At 35.5% G+C, this 10,875-nt stretch overlaps 2 protein-coding genes across 3 annotated transcripts in view; one reads left to right on the forward strand and one right to left on the reverse strand.

The window, feature by feature from the left end:
• LOC106172715 (uncharacterized) overlaps positions 1-7,281 on the reverse strand; it is a 29,303-nt gene extending 22,022 nt beyond the window's left edge. The window contains exons 1-2 of one of the 2 annotated variants that reach the window (XM_013553528.3): positions 7,099-7,281; positions 2,061-2,162 (exon numbers count right to left, since the gene is read on the reverse strand). In XM_013553528.3, coding sequence (XP_013408982.2) covers positions 2,061-2,162; positions 7,099-7,109 — 113 coding nt within the window. In that variant the 5' untranslated portion in view covers positions 7,110-7,281. Of the gene's footprint in view, positions 1-2,060; positions 2,163-3,365; positions 4,269-7,098 lie in introns of those variants that run through there. The other variant, XM_013553527.3, reaches the window with a different exon arrangement.
• Positions 7,282-7,330: 49 nt separating this feature from the next.
• Positions 7,331-10,747, forward strand: LOC106172717 (glucose-induced degradation protein 8 homolog). The gene is made up of 5 exons (XM_013553531.2): positions 7,331-7,472; positions 8,690-8,810; positions 9,048-9,244; positions 9,486-9,683; positions 9,924-10,747. Exons 2-5 carry the CDS (start codon positions 8,690-8,692, stop codon positions 10,095-10,097), a joined length of 690 nt encoding a protein of 229 aa, XP_013408985.1. The 5' UTR covers positions 7,331-7,472; the 3' UTR covers positions 10,098-10,747.
• Positions 10,748-10,875: the final 128 nt, after the last annotated feature.

The raw sequence follows: 10,875 nt of genomic DNA on the forward strand, positions 1-10,875 counted from the left end.
TAGTATATCTTCCTCTGTCGCTCTCTCGGCAACAGTGACATTTAGAAAATTTCTTTCTTTCCACTATGGAAAACGGCAAATTTACAAACAGTGCTCTCTTGGCCCAAAATACCCCAACAGACAAGAAAAAAGAAATTGGAAAGAGTGCAGTATAAACCTTGATACTTTTCTGGATAAGCAAGGTTTTAGTGCAGAGGTGGATGATTTAATCATGTCACATCTGAAATAATTAATACTTTTTAATAACAAGTAAATTTGTGACTTAACAATCTTTCCTCACCTTAATCAAATTGCAACAGTGGGGGATTCTTTAATCTCTGTTACTAAATAATCTTCCCACCTGCGCTTAAAAGCATCATTATCAACTCATCAAGGTGTCAAGTACTTGTGATATAAACTTAAACACCACTACAATACCAAAGTGGAGCACCGATTAACCCCCAGAGTCAGAAAATGGATCTGCTGTCAAACACACATGCAACAAACCAAACATTTAAACTGGGTATTTTGTAGATTATGGATTACTACTAGTACATAATTCAATATTGACCGGTCTCAAATTTCACAAAGGAAATCACTTTCTTGATGATAAGAGGATGGAGCACTTGCTTGGAGATATTGCGCAAAGGAAGTTTAGTCGAAAGCAGTATATAGATACAGTGAAGAATAGAGCTGATGGTGTTTTCAAAGTGGTGCATGATTAAGGCAGAAATCTCAGCATGAATAATGCAGTTGACATGCTATTTAACCTTACACAAGAATTCTCATTATTACACTACCAGAATTAATGACGACTATCCATCACTTTGGGGAGTTTGGTTCTGTGCTTCATTCAAACCATCCTCTGTGAACACGTTTTAGTGATTTAACAATTTTGTAAGATGATATAGTATTTCCAGTGCTTTCTTCATATCAGTCAACCAACAAACGACTCTAAAAATCCACCCCCCTCCATTTTTTAAGTGTTAATTTTATCTTGGACATAATAAGCGTAAACATGGTATTTAACTGCCACATGCTCTTCACTGACAGATAAAGACAACACAATGCACAGTTGAATGCCTGGACTGAATTTTTCTTATTGGTTAGAATGAAAATCCGAAATCTGACAGCTTGTCTTACAAATGAAAGGGCTTTAAAGCCTTAGTTAATAGAAATCCTTGCAACTTGACTCTTACAAATGCAATTGCCATCAAGCATGTGAAATTCTGCAAAGGTCTGATGCTAAAACACAATCCAAGAAGGGTAAACAGCTGTAGCGAATGATACTAGAGCAATTTCTGGATTGTTAACAGGGAAATCGCTTATTACAATGGTGCCAATAACTAACATTGAACCAGTCATTTCTCAATTTAGTGATGATCAGTCACACTGTCTCATTCAGGGACAGTGCAGGGAAATATCAGCAGAATAAACAGAATGCACGAAACAGACAGGAAATTAAAAATGGGAAAAGCCAAGCATATCCTGCTGTCCAATATTCCCTTGACATTTTGATGGAAACATTTAGCAAACTGCTTCAAATGATGTGTCTGGGAACAAAAAACAGGAAAAGTTGTATGGTCATGGGCTCTTTCCTTTTTATTCTGTCAACAAAATCCCCAACTTTTCAACCTCTTGGGATCGGCCGCACACTGAATGTGATCGTGTTGACTCATATATTTGACTTTCCGGCATGGGCAATAATACAAATGCTGTGTTTCACTGTTATCTTTACTTCAGAAAAACACTCACACCACTTGGATTTTGACACCTGGACACTGATTCAACTCCTGGATCTCAGCGAGGGCCCCCTGTTCCCTCTTCAGTGCTGCTTGGTCATACACAAGTGTGCTGTAGTGCAAGTCCTTGGTTTAGGCTGACCTTGTATTCTATTTAAGTTCCCAAAAGTGTGCACCTCCCCCATTCCCGTCAATATTTCCTATAGACTAGTACTGAATCCTGACACAAAGATCCCACACATTTTCTCCCCCACATCCTTTTTTCTACACTTGAGTTTTGATTTTGGAAAGTGACCCATACAAATTTCTATATCCTTTTTAAGGATAAAATACACTTACATTTTGACTCCAGGTGGCGGGTCCCACACACATTCCCCTGTGGTGAGGTTGGCATACATGTGTTCCTTCGTCCGAGGTTCGATGATCTCCACCCATTCCCATCTGGAATCATACAAAAAATAAAATGATATTTTTTTTAAAGTTATTTACTTTTTGCCTTGTTAATACAATAACTTATTTTATATTTAATAATTCAAAAACAAAATGGCTAAAAATGTGTTGGACATTGGATGCAAAAATACTTTTAAAATATTATCAATGGTACTGGTCATAATATTTAGTAACTAAGGATGACTGCCAAACTTTGAAATCAAGTTAACATACAAAATGGAAATGTACACAGACAAAAAAGCTCATTTATATTCAGTTTGAAAGATAACAATGATTTATTAAGTACTTCAAAATCACCAAACGTGGGAAATTCTACATGCTATACACATTCAGCAATAAATTTAACACTCAATCTTTATTTATATAGCAGTGTATATTTCTTGAGATAAGAAACATCCTGAATCTGCATAATTATTAGGACAACATGAGTGTTATCAAGGTTTCCACTGGTATCTTTTTTAAAATCCAATTCCACAGCAAACCCCCCCCCCCCTCCATCAAGTTCAAAATCTTGTAAATCCCTAGGCCATGCAAAACACAAGTAACTAGCATGAAGAGTAGCTATTTCTATCAAGGATAGCTACTCCTATCGAGTGATTCTCCAGTACTCAGCATATTCTGAAGTGTCTTCATATCTTTAGATAAGACTAAAAGCACTCTAAATGGTTTATTTTAGTCAGTGAAGTAACTTCATTTTCATACCAGCTGTTTGAGGCCATCACTTCCAAAGGTATACACAGGTAGAATGTATAATAGCTTCATCTCTGACCACAATTCATAAATTCAAGTGTTCTATTACTCCATTACATTTTGTAATGGACTGGTGATTACAACCACTACATGATGCTTCTGCATAATAGGCAAAAGAGCCAGAACTTAAAATCTGAGTGATAATCTGTAACTACAATGTACTCCTTATTATGAAAACTAATGTTGTCCTTGTGTTACTTCAGATGGTGTTTTTCTCTTACCAAGCAAAGTTTAAGCTGTATATTAAATGTAATATTCACATTTTTTGTGGCTGGCCACAAACTGATGCCCTGGTTTGAAGGAAAATCTAAACCTAGAACCAGATCACTGCATGAAGTTAAACAGAAACTACTTCTGGAATGGAATGTAAATCAAATAAACAGTACTACATCAATCCATGCCAAGCCACTCTACATCTTCTGAATCGAATCTAAATTAACTTGCCGGAAGACACTGCGATCCAAACTCCAGTAACATCGTCTATTATATCTCAGTGGTAACATAGTGGTCTGCTGTAGCACAGTGGACAGGTAACCCTTCTTCTTGTAATGAATATAAACCTCATGTGAGAAACATGGGAGCTTCCTTGCTATCTCCAGCAATTAGTTCAATAATCGGAGCCAGCTTGAGCACTCTCCTCCTAGCAACATGTACATCTCCTCTGTGTTTACTATATACAGCCCAGCTTCCAGAGCAGAGATAGGGGGAACAAAGGGTTCTGCACCAGGGGGCATGGCAGTAGCATAGGGCACACCACACTACCAGCCTTTCATTGTCCAGATAAACACCAACACAGAGATTCCACAATCTTATTCTCTGAATCAGAATTGAAGAATGCTCAGACACAAGGCAGGCTAGACTGTTGATGCTGCATCCTGCCAGTTAGTTTAAAACATCTAGGTTACTCCAATCTCTGTTTCTCCTTGGCAACCTCAGAGCTCCATGCCCCAGCCATCAAAACATACAATCAATTGCCAGTAAGTTTATTCATCTGCCACAGTGTTTTTTGTATTGGCACTCCTTTTTTTCTATTCAAGTAAACTATTCCCTTTTACTAAGATACCTTCAGTTTCATGTTTGTGTTGGCTTCTCCCTGTATTGATGTTTGAATAATAATACTCCAAAACCTCAGTGAAGATCCCTGGAGAGGGTGAACAAAGCCAGTTGTAGTGGTTTCCCAGGAGGAGCTGAGATAGCTGCACAGGTGTGTTGTTCAGGTATTACACAACCCAGGTAGGAGGTCAGGTGAGACAATGGATTACAAAAACAATACTGCACTGTTATTGTAACACTAAAGTACTGGAAATATACCACCTGCTTCTCTACTGTGTATTGCTAATGTAAACGCTGACAAGATCAATGAAAATAAAATAAAATAAAATAAACAGTATTTTACCCTAATTTAAGCTTTTTCACACTGCTAAACCAAACTATGTGACTAGGCTAAAACAATCATATTCAATGAAAACTGCAATCTTTCTCATTGCTACAAGGTGGAACTGAGCACTGAAATGAAGAACATTTTCCCACAAGGGTTTTACTACCTAGTGTACACAAAATGTACATTCTCCAAGTTTTTTAAAAAGGGCAGAATAACATTCAATTCTCTAAAGTGAAGACAATGTTGGACAGTAATTCCATGTAACTGACCATGTCAACTGACTCTGCTAACTCACAAGCAGTAAAGCAACTGTTTAAGAATCTCATAAATGAAAACATAGAGCTAGTTGACAAGGGTGTCTCTCAAGGGCATTTGATCTCTCAGCAATACACAGCAATTAGTGGTTGTAGGTCAAGATATGCTACAGTATATACTTTCACATCCAATTCATTAATAAAGGCCACCTGTGTCACAGGTAATATGTTTTGCCAAAATCACATCAGAATATAACCTATGTCAATGTATTTTGCAGTAAAAAAACTCAAAAAGAAAATGATTTTCCATCAGTGGTGTGAAAGCATGTTCAAGAGAGATTACAGAGACTGTGTCAACAAGTAATATATGAAGAACTCCCAGCTTCATGCCATAATGTATACAGCAGTCTTTGGATCAATACCAGTGAAGAGAACCAATTGATGGTTTTAATAAGTAGGATGAGCAGGAAATGTAATATCAATATAGCTGAGCTTCAATGAATACCAATTCAGTATCAACTCAGGAACACCAGTGGTTTTGATTCTTCCTTTAAATCAGCTGTACTGATTTTCTGGTTGCACTCCTTCTCAATGAACAGGAGTGATGGGGTCAAGTAAGCATCAATGAAAATCACAATGCAGAATGCCAACAAATACTAACAATCCAATTTAGTCATCAAATTCAGTGACATTAGGCATGGTCACTATTATGGCATTTCCCTTGAAGTTGTGTGCTAAAACTGCAATTGTCATTTGTTTGCTTATTGTTTTTTAAAAAGTAATTTTATATGAGATGGGGTGGGATGGAGATGTCACATTTTTTTCCGACCTTGCTAGTGAGTAAAAAAGTGCAATATGTGTTGTTCCCAGATAAGGTAATAGAATAAAGTTTTGCTGTGATAAAATAAGTGCTGTGCAGGCTGCTCTTGTCATCAACAGAAACTCATTACAAAACAGCTTTCATTTTCCAAACTTGTTTTCTTTATTTCCTGGTACAGTCAACCTTTAAATCTATAGAACGGGCATTTGCTCAAAAAAAGATTTTAGAAGAATCAAGTTTTCAGCAGTGCTTAAAATAACCACGAGATCAGTAAACATTATCCATTGTGTATGTGTGTGTGTGGATAGACTTGATGTGATACACCTGACATGGTAGAATAAAAATAACTCCACAAATGAATTGCAGTGGCAAAGCAGGTGACTAGGAGTCAGCCCTTACAATGCTGCCAGTCATGCTTCAGTCCACTAATTTTAATGCAGGTTATTATATCACTGTATATTTTGGGACCTACCACATATTTGACCACAGTCAAATATTTATCCTTTTGATACTTTATCCAAGTAGTTAGCAAATACTGATCAAATATTCATTTCTGCTTAAGACAAAGTAATTTTTTTTTTATATTTGGTTATATTTGGTTAAAGGCCCCTTTTGTCGTGGGTCTGGGTACCTTCCAAAACTCAAACCTGTTTATCAAATTTGAGTTTCAAATCCCCTGACACATTTCATTTGCCAGAGTCAACCATACACATTACTGATGACTGACTAATGAAAATTAAATAAGGCAGAAAATGCAGTTTGGAGACACATTAAGTGCATTCTTAAGTTAATTTATATTATTCCATGATGACACCTGACCATGAAACATTTCAACCATATATCTGTATTTTATATTTGTTAGTTTCAATGCTGTATTTCAATGCAGTACAGGCAAACTCATATCGAGTGTATATAACCATTATATGTTCAAACTTATCTATCACTCATAAAACTTGAACATTCTTGATAAACCCTAAACCCTGATATGCAATGAAATACAATATCACCGTGGACTTAAAGCTAATAGACAAGGTTCTCCCTCGGCATAAATATACCCACAGCTGTTTTGCAGACCAGTAGATAAAGCCTACATAAAACACTTAAACTGATATATACTAGTATATATTCTAAAGAAAATTATCATCTTATGAATCATCTTCTCTGAAGAAATAACATCTTGTGAATGTATGGATGAGAAGGCCCAAAAGTTGAGAGAGAGAGAGAGAGAGAGAGAAAGAGAGAGAGAGAGAGAGAGAGAGAGAGAGAGAGACATGGGGCTATGGAGCTATTCATTAGAAATCCATTTATCCATACCACTATTAACAGTACCAGTTATATATACCATACCGTCAACTTTGAATCAATCACCATTTTACAGATCCAACATTAACAACATGGCTTCACATGGCCATGTGATGACTTTACGACCACAAATAAACAGCCTGACCTTAAAATTATATGAGGGGACAAAAAGAAAGTTTCATTCCACTTATCCCACATTGTCACAACTGAACAATAGCTTGTTCTTGAAGCTTAACACTTGTCAATCCATTCCACTACAACAGGATGTTCAAACACTAACAGTCGAGCAACTAAACGTTTTATTGACAGGTGCCTGCGGTCGGAGAGCAAATAACATAACTAGATTGCCATTCCTAAGGCGATCAAAACAACTAATATGAAGGAAAACTCCGATTACGTTTGCTAAATGCTTTCACCTACCTTTCCGCCATTTCTTTACACTTCTTCTCAATCAATCTATGAATTAATTCATCGTTTTTGTGCTTGATTAGGTTGTTCGATGTCAGCCGAACTCCGCCATTTTGTTTTATCGAAAGGCGTTGTCACGAGGGCAGCCGAACAATAACGAACTGTTTTTCTGTTAGGTGCATCAATCATTCATTCAATCAACCTGTCTCTACACAATCCATACATATTCTTGCACATATCGTGTTTTTATTGGATATATTTCCAGGCGATTAATCCCCGAAAAGTTGAAATAATATTGGTGCATGTTTGACCTCATACGCATGCTCATTTTACACTTGTACGACTTCCGTTTATGAGACCACTGAGAACAAAAATTGTGAAAAAGGGTGAGCTTTCAGTAACTGTCCATTTTTCATTATTATTCTTTGGTTAACAATATCACAGATGGTGTAAATTTTTATTTTTCTTTCTAGCATATAGTTTTTAATTGGTTATGAGGCTTTTGAAAATATATAAAAATGTTTACAGATTATTGTTACAATTTATTTATTATTCTGCTTCACTTTGTTTGAGTCTGACTGTCGACAAGTGTCGTGTCTATGCGACTTAACTAGCCCCTGGATTGCACAATATTTAGGTTTCCATCTTTATTAACTGAGCGTGTTAGACATTTTATATTCAAATATTTAAAAGTAAAAAAGGACGGATAGGAATGCTAGAGGCAGTGGTAGACAAACTATCAAATCAAAAAGTAAGATATATTTTAACCCTTATTTTACAGTCGATTAGTGCACTTCCTGGGATCATACTCATTGTCAAGGATCTTAGTTTTGAATCTTTAATACAGGTATTAATAAACTTAATTTTAACAAAAATCCAGAAGTGGTACTAGAATAGTACTTAACCCCCCCCCCCCCCCCCCCCTCCAAAAAAAAAATGTCTCAGTTTTTGGTCTTACATGGTTTGCAAATAAGGGCTCATAACAACTTGTATTAGAAACTCTTGTGGCTGTATGTGGCATCTCTTACAAATGGGATTAAAAAGTGGTAACACTTTTGCAAAGCAGAAATAAAAGACTAAAGTGTTATCAAACTGGTGAGTGAACTGATGCAAAAGGACTTAAATTGAGAAGGTTTTTCCAGGACAAAGATATATACATATATACCCCTGCCTCTGCTTTTCAACTTTTTAAAAAGTTTGGCTTTCAAAGTAACTCCATGATTTTTCAATGTTTACCTCTGAAATTACCTCAGCTGTCATTATACTAGTATGGGCTTGATTTGTCTTGTAATAACATTGAGAAATGGTCAGGAAGATTGGCATTGCACTTAGGCAGGTTCACCAGACACCCACTTATTGATATTGTGATGCAGAGATCATGTGCAAGATCCCAACCCGATACACACTTGTCTTGGAAAGTAAATTAATAGCTTTATTGAACAGAGTTAGGTCTTGTTTATAAATGCTTGGTGATATAGCATATTTCTGAAACTTATGTACATTGTGTATACCATTGCAGTACTTTTTGTTTTGTGTTATCAGTGAACATATGTTGTACCGTGTACAAGAAAATTCACAGCCTCCAGCTTATTATTGTTTTCAGATGAATATCAATGACAAACAGCCAGAAGATGTTTCCAAAGATGAGTGGATGCAGAAGCTACATAGTCTCCATATCACGAGAGCAGACATGAACAGACTTATTATGAATTATTTAGTAACAGGTAATGGTAAATCAATCACTGCTAATTTTAATCTCTTTTGCTATTTTATTTTTATTTTATTTTTTTCTTAAATTAATTTTCTTTGAATTGCAATATATGTCATAGGATCTTGATATGTGCCAGCACTTTATTTAATTGTTTTTATGTGTATGCTGTACTTTATTTAGAAATAAGATACTAAGGCTGTAATACAGTGAATTAGTCCACCACCACATTATTTTCCGTAACTTGTTCTAGAGGGATTTAAAGAGGCAGCAGAGAAGTTCCGTATGGAGTCCGGCCTGCAACCAGAGACTGAACTGGACAGCTTGGACGATAGGATTAGGATAAGAGATGCTATACAGCAGGGCAGGATACAAGAAGCTATTGCCCTGGTCAACAACATTCACCCAGAACTGCTGGACAATGATAGATACCTGTACTTCCATTTACAAGTAAGATCTTGTTATGTACAACAGGTCTCCTGTTTAGATGACTGAGCAATCGTAGTTTTTTGGATCTTAACTTATACTGTAGGTGACCCAGTTAACCTCAAATAGAGGCTGGCTTACTTAATTTTCTATGGTCATCACATTAAGAATATTGGTTAAAATAAAGATGGTCTTAAGTTTAATGATTTTTTAAAATTTATAAATATCTAATGCTGTGTCTTTGGTATTCTTTTTCTGATTGCAGCAACAACATCTTATAGAACTTATCCGTGAAAGAAACATAGAAAATGCATTGGATTATGCACAGACACATTTAGCAGAAAGAGGTGAAGAAAATCCAGAAATTTTAACAGAATTAGAAAGAACTCTTGCCCTTTTGGCATTTGAAGATCCTGAAAGTTCCCCATTTGGGGATCTTTTGCATCCTTCCCAGAGATACCAGGTAAATAAACTGAAGAAAATGTCATAATTTTATAACATTTCAGTATGATTGAATGTGCTGTTTAAAATAATACAAAAAGGCTAATTAATGATCTAAAAAGTGAAAGTCCTTGATTTAAAATGAGGAAATGCATATTAGTTGAGTTAGATTTGTTGTTTTAATTTATTTTATTTACAAAATTGTGTTGGTTTGTTTATAAACAAAAGCTTTTATGTATGATTTCTTTCTTTAATCGTTTAGGTTGCAAGTGAACTTAATGCAGCCATTTTGGAGATGGAAAACAGAGAATCAACTCCAAAACTTGCAAAACTGTTAAAACTTTTGCTATGGGCACAAGATGAACTAGACAAGAAAAAGGTCAAATACCCAAAGATGATAGACCTTGCCAAAGGAGAAATAGATGATGCAAAATAATATTCTCTCAACAGAATTGTTTTATTTGATGTTATTGCATTTGTTCATGCCATCAGCTGTTTTTCTGTCAATGTGGAGAATTTTACACTATACATTTTACACTCTATATTTCACGGGAACAGATATTTTAGAAACAGATTAGCTATCTTATCACTCAAATGTTCAGCCTCATCCAAAAAGCAAATGATATGGGCTATCAAACATCAAGAACAGCATGCCCTCTTGTCAAATATGGTTTACATACAAATGCTCAAATAAAAAACAATGAATAGGGTATGCCCCTTGCTGCAATAGAACCCAAATGAATTAATTTCAATTTTATTTAATTTTTTCATATTTTCTTGAAAATTTCAATACAAATAAACTGTATTGCATTTTTTTAAAGATCATTCATGTTCTATTATATGCATTGCTTTTATTTTCACTTTCAATAAAGATGCAACTTATAAAAATAATGTCATTTTACGAAATGCACATAATAGACTTTTTGGGCACGAGTCTTCAACAGGGCTCTCAGATAGACAATACAAACTTTTAAGACGTCGAAAACTAAAAACCGTCCCTTTCCATGAATTTGCACAAGGATTACTGGTGGAATTCACAATAATTGACTTTTTGTATGTGAAATAAATCATTAGATCTACCATTAATTGTATCATTATGATGACTCTGTTTCCTTAGGTTTTTGCATCTTTTTCTGTTCTCTTGGCTGTAGACGCAAAAGGGACATGAAGGTTTTTCATATACAAGGATGTCCTGTTTAAGGGTAGACAGGGAA

This window comes from Lingula anatina, chromosome 1 (assembly GCF_051362555.1).
Source record: "Lingula anatina isolate TDL-2025a chromosome 1, LinAna3.0, whole genome shotgun sequence".
Taxonomy (NCBI): Eukaryota; Metazoa; Brachiopoda; class Lingulata; order Lingulida; family Lingulidae; genus Lingula; species Lingula anatina.

Coding starts and splice junctions, on each gene's coding strand:
- LOC106172717 (XM_013553531.2), top strand. CDS start 8,690: ATGAATATCAATGACAAACAGCCAGAAGATGTTTCCAAAGATGAGTGG. Junction 8,811..9,047: donor TATGAATTATTTAGTAACAG/GTAATGGTAAAT, acceptor AACTTGTTCTAG/AGGGATTTAAAGAGGCAGCA. Junction 9,245..9,485: donor ACCTGTACTTCCATTTACAA/GTAAGATCTTGT, acceptor TTCTGATTGCAG/CAACAACATCTTATAGAACT.